This window comes from Chlorocebus sabaeus, chromosome 17 (genome assembly GCF_047675955.1).
Source record: "Chlorocebus sabaeus isolate Y175 chromosome 17, mChlSab1.0.hap1, whole genome shotgun sequence".
NCBI classification, from domain to species: domain Eukaryota; kingdom Metazoa; phylum Chordata; class Mammalia; order Primates; family Cercopithecidae; genus Chlorocebus; species Chlorocebus sabaeus.
Window position 1 is genome coordinate 9,683,165 of NC_132920.1, and position 23,467 is coordinate 9,706,631.

Sequence of the window (23,467 nt, forward strand, 5' to 3'; positions counted from 1 at the left end):
ATTGGTGATGGGGGTTGGACATTTGGCAACACTAGCTAATGTAAGCCATGGTGGATTGCAGCCCATACTGTTTGCCTGCACATAGCTTTCATCTCTGCCCACATGTCTATTTGGTTCATGAACTCATTGTGCCAGCACTGAGATGGTCAATTATAAAGACAAGCTCAGGTTAAACAGCTGAGACACTGTGTTTGTTTTTTGCTTGGTGCTTCTTCCAGGGTGGATGCTACCTGTGGGTGTTAACATGCAACCCAAAAATGTTTATACTTTGTACCCACTTCAAAGGTAAACTCCTGTGATTCTTTCTCAAAACTCATTACCTATTTTCTCTTTACCCTTAGAGGCCCCTGTCCAAGCAGCCAGGACATCTGTGTCTACCATGAGCCCTCACAGATGTTTACCTTAGGCCACGTCACTTTCAACACAAAGGTAACGACTAGTTGCACCTGCAAGAGTGCTACCCACTGGAGAATTTCCCCTGCCTGCTGCCGTGCAGGGACACCCCAAGTGAGCAGTAATGCAGCAGTTATCTGTTTTCCACTACATGAACCACCTGCAAGCTATGCTTGTTCTTCTTTTCTTTTCCATCAGGTGGTCATAAAAGACTCTCTCCTATATTGACACAGATACTAGTTCAGAGAGGGAATCCAGTGCATCAGCAGTAGGTATTATGGAAGTCTAAATCATCTGCTCATACAGCGTACTTTTAAAATTAAGGTCATCTCCAAAAGATGGCATGGTTCCACCAGTATGGTATCACAGATATGGCATATGTCCAAAGTCATCAAATTATATACATTATACATGTGCAGGATTTTTTTGGGGGGGGTACATCAACTGTACCTAATTAAGATTACATCAAAAACTGGTAAGTGCTATGAAAAAATTATATGAATCAGGATAATGAGATTGGGATTGACTGTTGGGCGAACATGGAAGACCACAAGGTGGCATTTGAGAAGACCTGAATTAGACGAAACCATGTCAACTTATGACAATAGGCAAAAACATTCTAGAGAGAGTGAGTCTGTCCCTGGCTCAAATCATACCTGAGGTCAGTGGCCAGTTTTATTCTCTATCTGCCACTATCGTCCTTTAAAAAAAATTGATGCCAGGCACGATGGCTCATGCCTATAATCCCAGCACTTTGGGAGGTTGAGGCAGGAGGATTGCCTGGGGGTCAGGAATTTGAGACCAGCCTGGCAAACATGGTGAAATCCCGTCTCTATTAAAAATACAAAAATTAGCCGCGCATGGTGGCGCGCACTTGTAATTTCAGCTACTCAGGAAGCTGAGGCAGGAGAATGGCTTGAACCTGGGAGGTGGAGGTTGCAGTGAGCCAAGATCACACCACTGTACTCCAGCCTGGGTGATAGAGTGAGACTCCTTCTGAAAAAATACACACACACACACACAAACACACACACACACACACACACACACCCCACACGCTCATTTAAATTAAATTTTGTGATTTTGACCAAAGAATTCTATTGTAGACTGCATGTTTGTGTTCCCCCCAAATTGACATAGTGAAACTCCTACCCTCTAGGGATGGTGTTAGGAGGTGGAATTGTTGGTAGGTGATTAGGTTCAGATGAGGTCATGAGGGTGGGAGCTCTCAGGATGGAATTCATGCCCTTATAAGAAAATAAAGAGACAAAAATTTGTTCTCTCAGCCATGTTAGGATCCAAGGAGAAGACAGCCATCCATGAACCAGGAACAGAAACCAACCAGACACCAGATCTGCCAGCACCTTGATGTTAAGCTTCCAGCCTCCAAAAATAAATGTTTGTTGTTTGCCCTATGCAGTATATTTTTGATACAGCAGCTCAAACTGACTAAAACCAATCCTAATATAAATCCTAGTATTAATTCAACATATGCTGTGTTGCGGTGGAGTTGGGATGGTGAGCCTATTTTCTGTGAATAACAAAAAAAGTTAATAATACTAATTATAAGATTTGCAGGAACCATGTGGCAATAATTAGTTGGCTACCCAAAAGCACATTCCAATCCAACTGTCCCTTTCCCTCCTCCAGCTGGAGAGGCTAGAAAAGTCTAGATAGTCCTTTTTCCAACTTCCCCTTGTAATGAAGAGTGGGCACATGACCCAGTTGTGGACAGTGAGATACAAGGGGAAGGCTGCTGAAGGGATTCTGAGAAAGTGAATCCTCTCCCTAGCAGAAGGGAAAACACAAATAAGTTCACTTCCCACTAGCCCCTCTTTCCCTTTGAATGTGATCTTGTTACTTAGAGCTCGTGAAATCATGAGGGTCAAAAGAGAGAATCACGGAGAGGCTGAGCCAGAATCCTGACACAGCCAAGCCATAGAAAGAATACCAGCAACTGCCTGCTTATCAACTCCCTGTTGCCTGAGAAAAATGGACTTCTCATCATTTAGGCCATTCGTGTTTGGCTTTCCTTTTATTTGCAATTTGAAAATATTATTTACTTAAACTAACCATGTAATACATTGAATTCCTAAAACCTAGCAAGACCTAGAATAGGAATTGCCATTAAATAAAAATCTACGGTGTAAACAAAATTAAGGAGAGTTGAAAATATAAGAAAGCAGATACAGCCATCATCATGTTTGCCTTGATGATGTCACTCAAGTCACAAAGTCAGGAAACCAAAGGACCTAAGTTTTTGCTAGTTTTGTTTTAAATATTCAGGATGGTCTTTCAGTTGAATAGCAAAGGTAAAATAATAATTGAATTATTTATTGATTTAGATGCTGGGGTTGGTGCTATGTGTGTGTATTTCGTAGGTGACATAATGATTATTAAATGCACACTGCACATATGGGCAGCAAGTGTCATTTAGAGAGATAGCCATGAGATTTGCTAGCAAACTATTTCTCAGCAAAGCTGCTCTGTGTGTGTATGTATGTGTGAGTGTGTGTGACTGTGTGTGTGGGTTTGTGTGTATGTGTTCAGAAGCAATTCACAGCACTAGGATTGCATCTGCCTGGAGGCAATCACAGACAATGCACACACAAATACATTCAGAAACATGGGGAAAATCTGTTATTATGTGAAATGTTACATTTCCCATACTATTCCTCATAACCACAACATTAATTATTAGGTCCTACTTGGTAAAAACAAAACAAGACACTCAATAGGTTATTCAGGAGAACACTGTATTAAATGGAAAACAGGGATTCGAATATGATGTGAGAAAGTGAATGAAATACTTAAATGCCCTCTAAATTAGCTCTGAATGGAAACATCTAATACTAAATTAGGAAATTAAAAATATCTAAATGTTGGGGGTTCTCAAAATGAAGGGACACTGCAATAACCCCTATGTAAAGCAAATCAAAACAGAACTTCCCCCAGAGGTAAAAGCCACAGTGAGAATTTGAACTCAAGTCCTATGAAGCCAGAAGGCAACAGCGCCTTTCTCCAATGGTGAAGAACCACATGGAAGAATAGTACCTGAGATGTCTGAATTCATCTTCTAGAATCTTTGAGTACATTTAGAAATTAATTTCTATTTATATAGCAATTGATCAGAGAGTTTTAAAAATAGCTCATCATCCAGTGTCCTGAAGTCACGAGCAAAGCTTGTGAAAAATAAAAATCCTCTTGTTTTCCTTCAAGAGTGTAGCAACAGTGTTTTCATTTATTTTCAGAAAGCAGCAGACAGAGAATAAGGGCAGATTGCCAAATACGAGACTAGGGATGTCCTTGAAGACAGCCTAAACCAAAACAAACACAAAAACAAACATGTCTACAATTAAAAAATAGTAACACTGCATTATAATTAGTTGTCTCAGGAAGTAAAGATGTTTTCAGTTAACTGAATGGGTAACAATTACTTGGATTATTGTCATACTTAAAATGTCAGTGTTAAATGATTGCTTTAAGCACATAATAATAAATTCTGCATTCTTAAGTGGCAAATACAACAAAGCCAAATATAGAGAATGTTGTTACTGGAAGCAAAATTAAACATTAACAAAAACCTGCAACACGCATTTTTAAAACACAGGGAACAAAAGAGGAATAGCTGGAGATAAACAAAGATTGTTCTGATATTCACCACTTGCCTTAGAATTAGGAACAGGTCAAAAACTCATGGAGAAAACCTGTTTGAGGCATGCCTACCATTTCAGAAGTAAACACATAAGGAGGGATGACTACAGGGAATAGTATAGAACCTTCAAGACCTCTTCCTGGAAATCTAGGTTAATTATAGTATTTAGAAAAATGACATTGCTTAATTTCACACCTGCGATTAAATCCAACATGATTTCCTGGGATATGTTACGATCACATCGTCATCCTTGCAAACCGTATTTTTCCCGTGTCGTTGTTAATTGCACGGGATTAACAAATAACAAGGGCCATTTGCTTACACTGCCACTGTCAGGAGCATCTCTCTCCTTTTCTCCAATATAGGTTCTTACTTCCTTTTGAATTCCCAAGTCCCCCAAACAAACCTAAAGCTTTCAGTGATTCAGCTGAGGCAGTTTACCCATCCTGCAAGCCATGCCACCTGGAAACTAATACCACAGAGCAGGAAGTTAGATCTAACTGCAAAATTGTGGGAAGAGTTAGTTCTTCCCTTTGGAAGTTAGAGTTTAATTGGATATATGAGATATTCCTCTACTCATCATCCATGACTGAACTGCACTGATTTTCTGCACTGATAACAATGGAGCACAAATACAATGGGCTCTGTCCTTCCTCTTCTGCGAGAAGAGAAGACATACCACAGCCCCAATGTTAATTGTCTAGTTGGAAAGTTCTAAAAGGTTTGGAGCGGATAAGAGGCCACTTGTAGCGGAAATAAATGTTTAAGGACCATCTGCTGGGAAAATGGTTTGTGAGATGGACTCTGAAGGACTGGTAGGATTTGGGCTGGGAAAAGTGTGGGAGTCTGAGGATTATATAACAATGTGGAAGAATCCAAGAAGAGGGACATGGCAGAATGATGAGGCAAACTTAGCTGCCTTCCATCTTTCTTCACAGAGAGAGAAAATATTTTCTCCCTATAAAGGTCTTGAGCAACAAGTAAATTTTTAAAAAGACTCATTTGCCCTTTGTTGTCAACATCCAGAATTATATACTTCTCAAAAAGAAAATAAAGAAGGAAAAGCTAATCTATTCTTTCTCCTTAGAAAAAAAATACAACGTTTTCTTTTGGGCTAAGCTATTAAGGTACTTCTCTCTCAGAATTTATACACCTAACAGAGCTGATAAGAGCTTCCAAGCTCAGAACTTGAAGGAAAATCTACCATTATTATCATTCTTATATTCCATTCAAGATAAGACTTTCTTTGAAAAGTACGATTTAATAAACAAACAAGCAAATCAAACAATCACACCAAATGCTGAACCCAGAAAGCATTACATGCACTTCATCATAATTCAGGACACACGTGAATGACTAAAGGTTGTGGCACCATAATGCCTATCAGTAGACCCATTGGAAATTGGTCCACTGAAATAATGACTCAAAAATTGTGGTAAAGCTTAAATAGGCGCCCACCACAGGCAGCATGAGTGTCACCTCACGACATCGCAATTTATTTGTACTGGGTTCCAAAATAGTAAGAATATGGAAACAATAATTGGGATTGCCTTTTCAAAGGCCTTTCAACTTGTTTGCTTCCATAGTCAAAAGATCACGGGTTTTAACTTTAGTGGGCAATAGGTTTCAAAGCAGCTAGCTACTTCCCAGCCATGTGGAATGAGGTAAATTACTTTGTCTGAAGGGTAACTTTATCTACCTTCAAAAACAGGAATGACACCTTCCTGAAAAAGTTTCTTAAGAGAGAAAATTTGGGAGACACATAGCTATGCTGAGTCAATGCCACCTTATCATAATAGTAAAATAATTGAATCACTACTTACCCATTTAATAAACATTAACGGAGTGTCCACAAGATATAAAGAAGACAGAGTGAGCATGTTTACCAGGGGACCTGAATCTAATGTCTTTAAAGCATCTTCCAGCTGCCTGTGCTAAAAGTGAAGAGATAGCCAAACCCTCCACAGTATGCTTTTTGAATGCTTCCTTACACTGTTTTTCTACTAATTTCTAACATAGGGAGAATTTCATTAGATAATTACCCAACTAATGAGGAAAAAGAGAATACATTAAATGTTGTTGAAACAATATCCATAACCTGTTCTAAGTCTAAAACATTCCTCAGACTTCTCTTCCAGAACCATGTACAAATAAATGTGCTATTTTAATTATTAAATAAGGAAAATAGGGCAAATTTAACATAAACCAAGGTTGTTTTATTATAACTGCTGTGAATATTAATATTAGAAGAAAGAATTATTAATGCATTTATTTAGACCTTAGGGTCCAATTTCTTTTAAATGCTTTTGTATAATGAAAAAGTAAGGCCAATTGTTTGGGGAATCAGGCTACCCTGGGAAAATACTTCCTTTCCATTTAACAGTTATTATTTTCAAAAAATTCATTAAAACCGTTTATCTGATTAGCACTATCCTAGGCACTAAATTGATTAGTGAAAATTACATTTTTAAAACAAGGGTATTTTAAATAATTGGTTTTTAGAATGCTTTGAGAATTTTTATGTATTTCAAGAAGCCAAATGCTTATTTTTTCTAGAAATTGCACAACTTAGAATAAATCTTAAGCATTTACTGGAAGACCGCAAGAGTGTCACTTAAATAAATATCAAAGCAATGAGTCCTCACGAGAAGTTGAAGCCTAAGGTTTGTTTGAATTTGCGACTTTAAAAAATGCAGAAACCATTATAGTCAAGAAGTTCATTAGTCTTCTCTTTTGTCTTCTACCATTTAATGAAGAGCAGAGAGCCAGATGCCACCAGGCACTAATGCTGGCATGGCCCATTCTAGGTCAGTAAGTTGCCAAGAAATATTCTCTGGATGCTGGTATTTGCATCCAGCACTAGAAAACCATACTATAGTGCCACTGTGTCTATATACAAGAGGAATGAATAAATCCACAATAAATGAAGTACTAAATGTGTCTAATTTCCAATGCAGTGCTTCCAGCAACAACTGAAATTAGAAAACTTCTAAAACACAACTATAGAACATGTTATCTTGTTGTGAGTGCACCGAAGCAAAGATTAACAATAAAATAAAAGAAGGAATGAATATGCATCTATAGCTGGGATGTCATGCCTGCCTGATAGGCCTTGGCAACAACCATTGTACTTGTCAGATCCCATATAAGTTTGGAAGGTTCATGGTTTTAGAGCAAGAAAATGTTTTTCCATGTTTTGTTGTTGTTGTTGTTGTTGTTTTTAGTGAGACTCAAACTAGAAATGCCAAACTGCAATTTCCACTAAAGACACGTATAACTATGTCAGGTTGTCTGCCAAATTCTGTACCTTGAATAAATATAGGTAAACGGGAATTCAGTTCAGTAGGACCAGGGTCCATATGTCTACTAGCATACCTACCCCTACATTGGGGAAACATTAAGAATAAAGTCTGCATTCCACAAATACTGTTGCCATAGTGTGGAATTTGTTTCATGCTTTCCTGTGCTGGGTGTCAACTTGGAAAAGCTAAGAGCTGCATTTCCTAGAATCTCCTTCCCTATAGGGAAGAGTTTTGGGGTGCAATCACTCAAAAACAGAGCCAATGCATTCGTTAAAAACCCACAGACTCCTGTTAAGCCCTCGTAGAACATCCACACCAATGGAGTAAAGCCTTCATAGAACATCCATTCTCATGGAGCAAAGCCTTCATAGGACATCTACTCCTGTTGAGTGAAGCCCTCACAGAATATCCATTCCCATTGAGTGACACCCTCAGAGAACAGCCGTTCCTGTTGAGTCAAGCTGCCATAGAATATCCATTCCCATTGAGTAAAGCCCTCACAGAACATCCATTCCCACTGAGTGAAGTCTTCATAGAACAGCCATTCCCATTAAGTGAGGCCCCAATAGAACATCTATTCCCATTGAGTGTATTCCCCATAGAACATCCATTCCCATTGAGTGTAACTCCCATAGAACACCCATTCCCACTGAGTGTAGCCCCCATAGAACATCCATTCTCACTGAATGAAGCACCCATAGAACACCCATTCCCATAGAGTAAAGCCCCAATAGGACATCCATTCCCATTGAGTGTAGCCCCCATAGAACACCCATTTCCACTGAGTGAAGCCCCCATAGAACACCCATTCTCACTGAATGAAGCACTCATAGAGCGCCCATTCCCATAGAGTAAAGCCCCAATAGAACATCCATTCTCGTTGAGTGAAGCCCCCATAGAACATCCATTTGTGCTGAGTGAAGCCCCCATAGAACATCCATTCCTACTGAGCGAAGGCCTCATAGAATACCCATTCCCATTAAGGGAAGCCTCCACAGAACATCCATTCCTATTGCATGAAGCCCTCATAGAACATCCATTCCTACTGAGTGTAACCCCCATAGAACATTCATTTGTGCTGAGTGAAGCCCTCATAGAACATCCATTCCCACTGAGCGAAGGCCTCATAGAATACCCATTCCCGTTAAGGAAGCCCCCATAGAACATCCATTCCCATTGAGAGAAGCCTGCATAAAACATCCATTCCTGTCGAGTGGAGCCTTCATAGAACAGCCATTGCCACTGAGTGAAGCCCTCAGAGAACATCCATTCCCATTGACTGTCAACTGATTGCAGCCATGATTCATCCCAGGCAGAACTGCCCAACAAGCTCAGCTCCAACTAATAGTGGATTTTTTAATGTAGTAATAGATAACTGAATTTTAAATAATGATATTAAAATGTGCTGTGATAACAAAAATCTTAAACCTGTGGCACTGGCTCTGGTAGGAGATGGGTTATGGGTGAAGCATACAGAAGTGGCAAAGAAACTTTTGGGAAAGGGAAAAAGCAGCGAGAAACTGCTAGAAGATACCAGTCCCCTACAGTATATAGAGGTGGAAAGATTTGAAAAATTATCACCTATAGTAACTTGGAAAGTAGAAAATATGCATAAATAACTTGCAGATCTGGCTAAGAAGAACTTTGGAGAGAATGGGAACTTACTGGTTTGGTACATCTGGCTGTGTAGGACAAAGCACTGTAAGAGAGACATAAACTAAGGGAAAAAACTCTTCAGTTTGGAAATACAGAGGGGCCAAGACTTCCTGGGTTAGGAAATAAAACTCTTTCTCATCTTATATGTCCCTTCACCCCACAAAAGTTGTCCCAGTAAGAAATAGCTCCAGAATAAAGAATAAAGGTATGGCTATAAAATCTTTATCAAGACCTAAGAATAACTTAAGAAAGTGCCTAATAGACCCTCTCAGTAGGACAAAGGGCCTCTATGAATCTTAAGAAGGTTGTCCCACAGCATCCTGACCTGCTGCCCAAAGTAGAACAGGACTATTTCCAAAATAATGGTGTGTGTGGCCTTTACAAGAGAGTCTAATGGGATATATATATATATATGTAATCTGGCACGTGAACTTTTTAAGGGATCTTTGCCAGCATGGTAAAAGTATAGAATAGAGACACTTCCAAATGGACGTTGCTTCTGGGCCCCTAACTTTCTATGGGCAGGAAGCAGGGTAAGAAGGCTACTTAGCTGCAAACACGGGGAATTTCTTATCAAACAGGAAAGGCATCGCAGAGACTGGAGTTAAGAGCCTGGAGGTGAAGGTAAGAGCAGAAGGGGACAATGGCCTAGGGAGCTACTTTCTGCAAATATGACTTAACCCTAACCAATACGTTTTCCCTGTCCCTGAAATAGGAGAACTTACAACAGCTTGTGCCCAGCTGGATTTCAGAATTGCTATGGAACAGCGATTGATACAAGCTTCTTGCTCCTCACCTTCTGAAGAGAGTATCTATTATGATTACTCTGCTAAGTGTGTGTAATGGGGTCAAGGGTGACATACAGATAACAAGTCCTTTTAGAACACTGATCCCTGGATCCAGAGGAGCCATAACTGAGTAGCTGCATCTAAGAAGCTCAATTCAGATCTGGTCCTAATTTAGATGATGAGATCCTGCATGATTTGACCCTAATGTCATAATGGAATAAGACTCCTGAGGAGAAGGCAGTGCATCTTTATGTAGAAGGGATGTAAATAATTATGGCCAAAGAGTGGACAGAAAGTGATTGTTTGCAATTGGTAATGGATACATCTCTTTTGTTTTTATTATACTTTATGTTCTAGGGTACATGTGCACAACTTAAGCCTATATACTTACACGTATATAATTCCAGGTTTATATGCTAATGGTTGAGGATACAATAGTAAGGAAAAATAGATGTATTTTCTGTTATCACAGTTTCAGTCTTGTAAATATAGAGAAATATTAGTAAAATAAATTATCAATAAAAGTAAATTGCACCAATGGTAGACATTACAAAGAAGAGGCACATGATATTATGAGAATCAAAATAAAGGCATAGGGAAAAGGCACATCTGAAGAATAAGTAAAAAGTAACAAGGCCAAAAGGAGAGAAGAGCGTTTCTAAGCAGAGGAACCACCTGGCAAATCCCCTCTGGAGTGAGAATCCAAAAGCTGATAAGAGTCTAATTGTGATGTTTTGAAAGAATCTAAACATTAAGAGGCAGGTAAAGTTATTAAATACAAATACTACCAGTAGGCAGTCTCAGTCCTAAAGCTTGAATAAAACTAATCCTGAAAATGATTTGAGGCAAAGCAAAGAATAAATAACCATTAGCATAGTTCCTGAAAAGTTACATTTTGAAAGAACTGAATCCTTCCCTGTTAAAGTAAACAAAACATGAATCGCTGAGCAGAAGAATGCAGGACCCCTGAATATAGATTGAGCCTAGGCATTTGCCAAAATATTATTTACCAGCCCATTTCTTACTAAGATAAAAAGCATATCTAATGAGCTGGCAAGATTAATCTCCATAATTATTACCCAGAGATATATATTTCATAAGTAAAAAATGAAGTGCTTGTATAAGAAAGAACTGCATTATTTGTTTCAACATTTCGGTTTGTAATTTTTTTTTCAGATGAATAGACTCTTGTATGTAGAGACTGTCTGTCTATGCAAAGACTTCTAATTGACTGCTGTTGAGTGATCCATGTGTAATGTTTACAATGACCCATGGGAAGCTCCTCATCAATGAGATTGAATGGAAGTACATCACAGAAATTTCCATTCTGTCCATTAAGAAAAGGAAGAGAATTCTTACTAATTGTCAAGAAGCATATCCACAGGTCATGTCTGAAGTAATCAACTTCTCCCAGAAGGCAAAGATTTATATCAAAGTGGAGGGCTTTGGGAGGCCGAGGAGGGCGGATCATGAGATCAGGAAATCGAGACCATCCTGGCTAACACAATGAAACCCCATCTCTACTAAAAATACAAAAAATTAGCCGGGCGAGGTGGCAGGTGCCTGTAATCCCAGCTACTTGGGAGGCTGAGGCAGGAGAATGGCGTGAACCCAGGAGGTGGAACCTGCAGCGAACTGAAATCGTGCCACCGCACTCCAGCCTGGGCAACAGAGTGAGACTACAACTCAAAAAAAAAAAAAAAAGGCAATTAACAAAAGGTTCAGGAAGTGCCATCTCGACAAAATATGACACTCATAATCCATTGGAAATGTTACCACATGATGTATCATATTGGATTCAAGTGATCATGATTAGAAACCAAGAAGTTACACAGTTTTTGAAATGTACAAGAAAAATGCCTAAATATACTGAATGTTAGCAATAGTGTTTCTAAAAATTAAAAGGGGAAGGAAGGAGGAATCAACCCCTTCTCCCTGCCTCACTTAATGAACTGGGACATCTCATCTCATTTGCTTTTGTTCTCAGAATGGGATTTACAACATCAGCTCCCCTGGTCCCCAGGTCTTTGGACTCATACTTAATTACGTCTCTGGCTTTCCTGGTTTTTAGTTTACAGACAGCAAGTGGTCGGACTTCCCAGCCTCCATGGCTGCATGAGTCAGATGTATCTGTATATATCTATATATATCTCTCTCTATATATATCTGTTGTTCTCCTCTTTCTGCCAATGTGTTCTCATTATTTAGCTCTCACTTATGACTGAGAACATCTGGTATTTGGTTTTCTGTTCCTAAGGATAATGGCCTCCGCCTCCATCCATATTGCTGAATAGTACATGATTTCATTCTTTCTTATGGCTGCATAGTATTCCATGGTGTATATGTACCACATTTTCTTTATCCAGTCTACCTTTGTTGGGTACTTAGATTAGATCTATGTCTTTGCTATTGTGAATAGTGCTGTAATGAACATACATGTGCATGTATCATTGTGGTAGAACAATTTATATTGCATTGAATATATACCCAGTAGTGGAATTGCTGGGTCAAATGGTAGTTCTGTTTTTAGTTCTTTAAGGAATCGTCACACTGCTTTCCACAATGATTGAAATAATATACACTCATACCAGCCGTGCATAAGTGTTCCCTTTTCTCCGCAACCTTACCAGCATTGTTGTTTATTGCCTTTTAATAATAGCCATTCTGACTGGTGTGAGATGGTACCTCACTGTGGCTTTGATTTGCATTTCTCTAATGATTGGTGGTATTGGGCATTTGTTCATATGTATGTTGGTCACTTGTATGTCTTCTTTTGAAAAACATCTGTTCATGTCATTTGCCTATTTTTTAATGGGGTTGTTTTTTGCTTGTATGTTTGCTTAAGTTCCTTATTGATTCTGAACATTAGACCATTGTGAGCTGTATAGTTTACAAATATTTTCTCCCATTATGTAGGTTGCCTGTTTATTCTGTTGATCGTTTCTTTTGCTGTATGGAAGCTCTTTAATTTAATTAGGTTCCATTTATCAATTTTTGCTTTTGTTGCAATCGCTTTTGGCATTTTCACCACAAAATCTTTGCCAGTTCCTGTGTCCAAAGTGGTGTTTCAGAGATTATCTTCCTGGGTGTTTATACTTTCAGGTTTTACACTTATGTCTCAAATCCATCTTGAGTTGATTTTTTGTATGTATAAAAAAGGAGTCCAATTTCAGCCTTCTGCATACAGATAGCCAGTTATCCCAGCACCCTTTTTGAATAGGGAGTTCTTTCCCCATTGCTTGTTTCTGTCAGCTTTGTCAAAGATCAGGTGGTTGTATGTGTGAGGTCATATTTCTGGGTTCTCTAGTCTGTTCAATTGGTCTGTGTGTCTGTTTTTGTACTAGTACCATGCTGTTTTTGGTTACTTAGCCTTGTAGTGCAGTTTGAAGTTGGGCAGTGTGATTCCTCCAGCTTTGCTCTTTTTGTTTAGGATTGCAATGGCTATACAGGCTCTTGTTTGGTTCCATATAAACTTTAGAATAGTTTTTCCTAGTTATGTAAAGAACATCATTGGTAGTTTGATAGGAATAGTGATGAATCTGTAAATTGCTTTAGGCAGTGTGGCCACTTTAATAACATTGATTATTTTCCTATCCCAGAGCATGGAATGTTCTTCTATTTGTTTGTGTCATCTCTGATTTCTTTCAGCAGCCTTTTGTAATTCTCATTGTAGAGATCCTTCACCTCCTTGATTAGCTGTATTCCTTGGGATTTTATTCTTTTTGTGGCAATTGTGAATGAGATTGCATTCCTGATTTGCCTCTCAGTTTGGGTGTTGTTAGTGTATAGGAATGCTAGTGATTTTTGTACATTGTTTTTGTATCATGAAACTTTGCTGAAGTTGCTTATCACCTCAAGAAACTTTTGGACAGAGACTATGGGGTTTCCTAGATCTAGAATCATGTTGTCTGCCAATAGGGATAGTTTGAATTTCTCTCTTACTATTTGGATGCCCTTTATTTCTTTCCCTTGCCTGATTGCTCTGGCCAGGACTTCCAATACTAAGTTGAATAGGAGTAGTAAGGTGGCATCCTTGTCTTGTTCCAGTTTTCAAGGGGAGTGCTTCCAGCTTTTGCCCTCAGTATGATGTTGGCTGCGGCTTTGTCCTAGATAGCTCTTATTACTTTGAATTATGTGCTTTCAATACCTACTTTATTGAGAGTTTTTAACACAAAAGGATGTTGAATTTTATTGAAAGCCTTTTTTTCTGCATCTACTGGAATGATCATGTGAGTTTTCTTTATAGTTCTATTTATGTGATGAGTCATATTTATTAATTTGCCTATACTGAACCAACCTTGCATCCCAGGGATAAAACCTAATTGATCGTGGTGGATCACCTTTTTGGTGTGCTGCTTGATTCCGTTTGCTAGTATTTTGTTGAAGACTTCTGCATCTATGTTAATCAAGGATATTGGCCTGAAGTGTTTGGTTGTTGTTGTTGTGTCTCTGCCAGGTTTTGGTATTAAGATGATGCTTGCCTCATAGAATGAGTCGGGGTTGAATCCCTTCTCAATTTTTTGGAATAGCTTCAGTAGGAATGGTACCAGCTCTTCTTTGTACATCTGGTACAAATTGTCTGTGAATCTGTCCAGTCCTGGACTTTTTTGGGGTTGGTAGGCTATTTAATTACTGATTCAATTGCAGAGCTAATTATTGGTCTATTCAGGGCATTCAATTTCTCCCTGGTTCACTTGTGGGAGGATGTATGTGTCCAGGAATGTATCTGCTTTTTTCTAGATTTTGTACTTCTTGTGCACTGAAGTGTTCATAGCAGTCCCCAGTGGTTATCTATATTTCTGGGGGGTCCGTGGTAATATCCCCTTTGTCATTTTTATGTTTTTTGGATCTTCTCTGTTTTCTTTATTAGTCTAGCTAGCAGTCCATCTATCTTATTAATTTTTTCAAAAAAAACACTCTAGATTTGATGATCTATTTTGTAGTTTTTCATGTCTCAGTCTCCTTCAGTTCAGCTTTGATTTCGGTTATTTCTTGTCCTCTGCTAGCTTTAGGGTTTGTTTGTTCTTGCTTCTGTAGTTTTTCTGGTTGTGATGTAACATTGTTAATTTGAGATCTGTCTAACTTTTTGATGTGGGTGTTTAGTGCTATAAACTACCATCTTAACATTGCCTTAGCTGTGTCTCAGAGATTCTGGTATGTTGTGTTTTTGTTCTTATTAGTTTCAAAGAAAGTCTTGATTTCTGCTTTAATTTCATTAGTTATCTAAGAGTACATTGTTTAATTTCCATGTAATCGTATGGTTTGGGGCAATTTTCTAGGCCTTGATTTTTATTTTTCATTGTCCCGTGGTTCAAAAGTATGGTTGACATAATTTCAGTTATTTTGAGTTTGTTGAGTGTTGTTTTATATCCAGCTGCATGGTCAATATTAGAGTATGTGCCTTGTGGTGATGAAAAGAATGCATATTCTGTCATCTTTGGGTGGAGAGTTCTGTAGATGTCTATTAGGTCCATTTGGTCAAGTGTTGAGTTCAGGTCCTGAACCTCTTTGTTAATTTCCCACCTCAGTGATCTATCTAATACTACCAGTGGGGTTTTGAAGTCCCCCACTATTATTGTGTGTAAATCTAAGTCTCTTTGTAGGTCTCTAAGAACTTTCTTCAGGAATCTGGGTGCTACTGTGTTTGGTGCATATAGATTTGGGATAGTTAGGTCTTTTTGTTCAATGAAACTGTTTACCATTATGTAATGCCCTTTTTGTCTTTTTCGAATTTTATTGGTTTAAAGTCTGTTTGGTCTGAAATTAAAATTGCAACTCCTGCTTTTTCTGTTTTTCATTTGCTTGGTAAATTTTTCTTCATTAGGGAGATTCTTATACAGCATGAGGGTAGAAGCACGATAACATGTAAGTCAGTCAAAATAGGAAATGAAGGTCACATCCAGAATTATGACTTCACAAGATCTCATACTATGTGAATGTTATGACTGTTAGGGAGAAAAAAATCTCATTTGAAAAGGATTAATACACAAATGCCTCCCCCCTATCCTTGAATGGAAGCTTACTCACTCACCAGGTTGTGTGAGTGGAAATGAGAAACAGTCTATTTGCACTGCTACTTACTGCCTTACCACTGAACACAAAGTTAAAGATACAGTAGCATTTCACATGTGATGGAATAGATAAAGAGGCAAGCTTATTCATTCTTAGCATCACCTGTGATCATCCTCAACCCATTAATAAATTCCTTCTAGGGCATCAGATAATTATCTTAAACTCATTTGCAGGAATACAAGAAACGTATTTCCAGGAACAGAGAAGAGTCTAGGAACAAGGATCTATTTCATAAAGTCTTAGGATTTGGGCTTTAATTTTTTTGAAAAGTGTAGTAAAATTTTAAACTCATTTGTAAATCTATATAAATGTCTTTCCAGGGAATGAAGAGGATACCATGAACACAAATCTATTTCAAAAGCCTTATACATTTTGCTTTCAATTCTTTTAAAACCATAGTAAATATAAATTGAAACTAGCAGACTAAGTATAAAAATAACACAGCCGTTCACATTTGGCATTTCTTCCTTTTTAACAGAAATAGCATATTTGAAGCACAAGGTCAAAATGTCTTCCTTTATTTAAAGAAAACGTCAAAGATAACAGTAATTTAGGGATCAACTTGTAAACAATGCATGGCAAATTACATCAGTAACTGGTTAAAAGCCCTATAAAAATAACTTATCCTGTATTTTTAAGTAATGGGATTCAACAAGAACTTCTAAGACATCAAAATGCTGATTCACAAAAGAAATTCTTTAAAAAGAACCAAATAAACGTCTCTGCAGGCCCCACACGCAAATTAACTTCTTGTTTAGCTTGAAAGGTTAAAGACATGGCAGGATACTCTTGATGAGTTCCAATGAAGGTCACAACCTCAAGGCCACAGTAAGCTCATAATGTTTGACCTAGGAATTCCTTCCTAAATAGCTTTATCTTCCTAAATCAAGGAAAAGGAATCATCCACAAGGTGTCAAATTCTTGGCCTTTTATGGAGAAGGGTAGCTTGGATAAATTCTGCATTCAGTTACTTTTACATTAAATGGGATTTACTGGGAAGGAATGAGAGAATCTTGACTGGTGGGGAATAAACTGAGTAACTTTTATAGTGGTTTAAATAATGCCAAGTACTTTATGACCAAATTGTTGTATAGCTGAAGAACAGCATTATATAGCTCGTTAATTACCCTTACTTTTTCTTTCATTCTTGTTGAGCAAAAGGAGAAAATATTAGCTAATAATTCAGTTCACAAGAACAAGTGTGATTGCACTGATTCATTAGGGCTTGTGGCCAGATACGTGTGAATGCTGAGTGCCTTGAGTTAGAGGTAGTCGGGAATGAAGGGAAACCAAGAATGGACATGTGATGAATTAACTGCTACTTTGTACATGTATTATTTCCCAGATTAAAACTACTGTGAATCTAGTTTGTTTTAATGAAAAACACAATAACATATGGAGAAATAAGATGGATTTTCTCTTACCTAGATTAGTTTGACCAATAAATTAGTTATTAATAGTCTGTTAGCATGATACTGTTATCTGAGGCACTATTAATAAGAATTATATAATAGATTCAGGAAGTTAAAATCTCAAAAAGTTATTACTGCTGTGCCCTCAGTTTCAACAATAGTGCCTCACTTATAGTATGTGTTCAGGAAATACTTGTTAAGTGGGTTCTGTCGCAGAAGAAACAACTGCAGTATTTCTCAATATGTAGACATTTTAACAAGAGAGACAAAAAGCAGTATTATCTGGAAAAAATCAAAGAATTCTTGCTAAGACTGTTATATGAAAACTTTTCAAAAATGAAATGTCCAATTATTCATCCCTATGAATCACTAAGCATATATAGTCCCTTGCAATGTCTTATCGGGTGCAACTGAAAGCCCAACTAAGCTGAGAAACTAAGATGTCCTAGCATTGTAGAGAGAGACTGTTGCTTATCCAAGAAGAAATGCATAATATGGCATTATGATACCTAAAAAGGTGAGAGAGAACAGACCTTTCTAGAAATCCAAAAAGTAATACCCAATATTATCTGTGGTGCCCTATACCTGTATTATTTTATTCATTGGGGTCCCTGTGAATCTCTGGACGTATATAATCCCTTGCAATGTCTTCTTGGGTGCAACTGGAAACGTAACTAAGCTGAGAAACTAAACATTATGTGTGTCTACAGGCAGCAAAACTGAGAGCAAATCATATATTTAATCTGGTATAGGATGAAGAAACAAAGTGTTTTGTTGATGTGTTTTATAAAGTGTTTTATCTATCTTGATGCATGGTAGATGCATCTAGGACCCACGTTTTTATCTCTTAGGAGAAAAGATTGACTTGCAGCTCTGTTGTGCCTAATACAACCAATCTGTCTCTCCACCACATAGCTCAACAAACCCACCCCATGAGGGCCAGCTGGACATCCACCAGAACACCCTATGCATCTCCATACATTATGCCAACTCCATACACTATGCCAAGAGGACCTCCATGTACCTGGAAATGAATTCTCCTCTACAGTGGATATCTTTGACATAGCTTCCAGGTGGAATACCCTCAGCAGTGGTACTGAGGTGGAACTGGGGAGTCCTTCCTCTCTAGCTTCTGACTATAACCCTGGTTGGTACCAGGAATCTTCAGGGCAGAATTAAATAGGAATAGACACTTGGCCCCAAGCCAGCTACATAAGTGCTGGATGTTCCTGGCTGATGCAGAATTAGTTGGTAAACATAAGGAACATAGCCCTACCATGAACTCTGAGATCTTAATTTGGCTGCAGAGAGGAGATAATGGTATGCTATATTGTATTCCAAGCCCACGTGGGATACGAAGAAGGAAATTCTCCATGTCTACATATTTTAAATTCATCTACATTAAATGTTCCTAAGTGAGTGTGTCCTGTGTTCATACATGAGAGAATAAACAAATAATCTAACTAAATAATTGGCACTCTAGGAAAACTGTACATGACTTGAAAAGGCTGATTTTTTTTTTTTTTTTGCAACTGAGAAAGTATTACAAAGAATTTGTTAGTCTACATGAATAAGACTTAATGTTAATAAAAGACGTGTTGTGCTAGACATTTTCCTGTGTTCTTTGTAGAGACTCATTGAATCATTACCATATCCCTACAAGATACAGACTGTCATATGCCTTCAGAAACTGAGACACAGAGAGGTTAAATTTGCTCAACGACATTATTAATTGATAAAGCCAAGATTTAAATCTAAATAGTAAGTTGCATACCGTTTCTCTTAACCATTAAGCTAAGTCATATTTCTAGATTACAATGTCTCCAAGGGATATCCCACGAAAGTATAGAAGAACAAAACCACCTCAAACCAATGACAGTTGTGAGTTAAACCTTACATTTTGTGTAATTATAGTTGGTATATATGAAGTATACTGTGTTTTGTTCAACTTGCGGTTGCAAATGTTTGGTTGGTTAAAGTATCATTTTTAACTCTGAGGTTTGATGACGCTGTTAGTTCTTGAAAAGAAATTGTATGTGTTGATTTGATAACAATATTTATTCTATAAAATCTGTACCCAAATATCTTGAGGAAGTCATTTAAAAATATATACTACTTCAAAACAAACTAGATAAAAGATGCAATAATCTCTAGTTTGCTCCATGCTTTCTAAAGCTAGCTTTCTAAACTCAGTGGCTTTAAAATCCCTTGGCCTGGTTCATCACCAGCTAGGTACCCAACTCCAAAACCAACTCTGGTCACAAGAAGGGGATTACAGCAAAGATCTGATAAAAGATATCCCCTGGCATTGTATAGAGATTGTTGCTAAGGGCTCTATTCTCTGCTTTTATCTGCTTCTCTGGTAACTGTTTCCTACCAAGCAAAACTCTTTATACTCTGCCTCCTTAGTGAATCAATATCCTGTCTTAAAGCTCCATCTCTGGTGAATGAAGCTCTTATTTATTCCTGCAGTTTCTTTATGATTAGGTTGCTGATATTTTATAGTTGCATCATTGTGCAAAGAGGACAGGAGTTAGAGTTAGAAGTACACAGTTGGTGGGAGCATAAATTAGTTCAACCATTGTGGAAGACAGTGTGGTGATTCCTCAAGGATCTAGAACCAGAAATACCATTTGACCCAGTAATCCCATTACTGGGTGTCTACCCAAAGGATTGTAAATCATGCCACTATAAAGACACATGCACACGTATGTTTATTGCAGCACTGTACACAATAGCAAATACTTGGAACCAACCCAAATGCCCTTCAATAATAGATTGGATAAAGAAAATGTGGCACATATACACCACGGAATACTATGCAGCCATAAAAAAGGATGAGTTCATGTCCTTTGCAGGGACATGGATGAAGCTGGAAACCATTATTTTTAGCAAACTAACATAGGAACAGAAAACTAAACACGGCATGTTCTCACTCATAAGTGGGAGTTGAACAATGAGAACATGTGGACACAGGGAGGGAAACATCACACACCGGGGCCTGTCAGGGGGTGGGGGTCTAGGGGAGGGATAGCATTAGGAGAAATACCTAATGTAGGTGATGGGTTGATGGGTGTAGATGATGGGTTGATGGATGACATGTGTATGCATATGTCACAAACCTGCATGTTCTGCAGGTTCTGAATTCCAGAACTCAAAGTATAATAATAAAAAAAGAAGTCCTGGAACTAGCTCCTAGGTTTGATAGTTGCTAGCTGAGTGAACTTTAGTGAATTACTTAACCTCTCTTACTTTTAGTTCCTACATGTGCAAGATAGTAGTGCTCATAATAATGGACCTGGTAGCTCTGAGCAAATTGCTAATACTTTCAGAGTAGAAGTTGCATCTCATGCATTTTTGTGTCCCTAGCAGCCAGTCTATAGTCAGTGTTCCTAAGTGAGTGTGTGCTGTGTTCATACATGACAGAATAAACAAATAATCTTCATCTTGGTGCTGTGGTCCTTCCTAAAACAAAGTTCCAGACTTCCTCAGTCTGGCATCTCCTGTTGGCTCCCAATTCCTGATTTACCCTGACATGTGAAGGTGAATCAGTATTGCTAAAAGTTTTTGGAGGTGGGTTCCATCTCACCAGGTAGTACGGAGAAGTGAAGACTTGATCTGATATTTTCTGTTTGTTTAATTTTTCCTCCTGCATTATCCCCTACTTTAAAAATAAGCAAAGCTCAAATTATCATCATAAAAATTAAATTCTGCTCTGATGGATACCTTTTTTTCTTTTGCATTAAAGAGTCAGCCACCACTAAAACCTCTAAGGCAATCTTCCGGGCAAATGTTGATGGTTGTACCGAAATACATGAGCAAACAGGCTCGGAGATGGGCTGATAGTTTCCTTACTAGAGCCACATTGCATTATGAGTTGGCAGAAAGTTAGGTCAGATACGGCCAACACCTGGAAAAGTCACAGAAGCATCCAAATACTGTTGTAAATGGCAGAAAACCAAAGTCTGGAACTGAATTCCCCCCATACTATGCACTCCAACAACGCACAGTTGGAGAAGGAGACATCAGCCCTCATTAAGCTTCTGAGTGCATCCTCGGGAAACATGGCACCAGTGTAGCATCAAGACAGATGAAAATCCATGTCTCCTAAGCTGGCGTGTCCATGCAATTACCTTAATGCGTCCCAGATTTGAACCCATCATTGATGTTCCCGTTAGTTACTGGACTGATTCCACTAGTGCCACCAAAGCACCATTCTCCAAGTCAAATGGCAGTGTCAAATCTCCACCAGCAGGACTTGGAGTGTGTCCAGCTTTCAGATGTTGAGGCAAATCTAATCAAATGATAGCACTTTGGGGAAATGGTTTGTCAGTAGAATGGATGAAAAGGCAATTCTACAAGATTTTACGATAATCTACAGAGGGTAAAAAGGACAGAGAGTGATAGAGCAAGATATTGCAACTCCAGCAAATACTTACTGAGCCACTGCAAGTGTCTGTCATTGTTCTCAGTGATATTTGGCTTCAACACATGACAGTACACAACCTTTGCCTTCAAGGAGATTGCAACATAGAAGGGAACTTCTTCTATAGAAGGTGGAGAGGAAAGACCACTTAAGAACTCTGAGGTTAAGAGAACTAGATGAGAATCACAGCTCTGACTCTTACTTGCTTATGTTATGAGGCAAATTATTTAAACTTCTAAGCATCTACTTCCTCCTCTGTGTAATAATAACAAAAAAAAATACTCTTTAGTAGACAGAAAAGGGAAAACCTGTTTGCTATCTGGATTAAAAATAAAACTGGGTTAAGCAAATTCCAAATGGATGAGTAGAGTAAATGTATAGTAATCAAGAGTGCACATCCTGCACATGTACTCCAGAACTTAAAATAAAAGAGTACAGAAGAAAGTTTTTTTCAACATAACTCCAAAAAAACATAAACCACAAGGTGAAAATGTTATGACAACATTGCAATTAAGGGTTTCAATTTAATAAGAGTCAACAAAGAAAAATTGGCAGATGAGTAATTAAAAAAGGTATTGAGTAGGCAGATGACAGATTGAGATAAGACATTGGCAAAATTGGACATCCATCAAGGTACAAATACCTAGAATTCACTAGAAATGTCCACGTATTAACAAGAAATATACAGAAAGCTCAATAGAAAGCAGACAAAATATGTGAACAAACTACTCTCAGACGGAGATACCTCGGTGGCAGTAAGTATTGAAAGAACACTCAAATTTATTTGTAATTAGAAAAAGTAAATTAAAACAATGAGACATCACTTGAAATGCATCATATTGTCAAAAATTAGAAAACTGGGTCATGCTACATGTAGGAGAGTATGTAAGAAAACAGGATCCTCATGCACCATCGGGGCGGTGGAAGGCTCATTTAGCTATTCTGCAACTGCTTAGTCAAATAAAGCACAACTGTACATGGTGACCCAGCAATTTCACTCCTAGGTGTACTTCCCAGAGAAATTCTCATATAGGACCCTAAAGGGGTATATTCACTTCAATATTGTTTCTGCTAGTGGAATTGGAAGTTATCCACCCTCCTCCACTGAAAAGGGTGAATGGACACAATGAAACAGTGCACAGATATTAGAATCTATTAGAATATTACACTCATTATATTAGCTATCAGAATATTACATGCACCAACATGGAGAATTTTATTTATTTATTTATTTATTTTGAGACGGAGTTTTGCTCTTGTTGCCCAGGCTGGAGTGCAATGGCGTGATCTCGGCTCACTGCAACCTCTGCCTCCCAGGTTCAAGAGATTCTCCTGCCTCAGCCTCCCAAGTAGCTGGAATAATAGGTGCCCATCATCATACCTGGCTAATTTTTTGTATTTTTAGTAGAGATGGGGTTTCACCATGTTGGCCAGACTGGTCTCGAACTACTAACCTCAGGTGATCCATCCACCTTGGCCTCCCAAAGTATTGGGATTACAGGCATGAGCCACCACGCCCAACCAACATGGAGATAGCTTAAAGGCATAGGTCTGAAGACAAGAGAAACAGAATGATATCTACAATCAAATGTCTTTCATGCAAACCCATATGAAACAACAGTACCTTCTTTTAATAATGACACAAAACTCAAGAACACAAACATGTTGTGATGGTTACATACCCATTTTATTTTTGTATCTCTAGAACCTAACACAATGGTTGGTGCCCGATAAATATTTGCTGAGCAAATCCATAATTCAAT

General features: G+C 38.2%; 1 protein-coding gene across 1 annotated transcript in view; it reads right to left on the reverse strand.

Moving 5' to 3' along the window:
* The window catches only part of LOC103222193 (uncharacterized), a 202,110-nt gene that overhangs the window by 33,112 nt on the left and 145,531 nt on the right, over positions 1–23,467 (reverse strand). Inside the window, exons 12-13 of the mRNA XM_073006213.1 lie at positions 7,852–8,691; positions 5,872–5,982 (exon numbers count right to left, since the gene is read on the reverse strand). Coding sequence (XP_072862314.1) covers positions 5,872–5,982; positions 7,852–8,691 — 951 coding nt within the window. The remainder of the gene's footprint in view (positions 1–5,871; positions 5,983–7,851; positions 8,692–23,467) is intronic.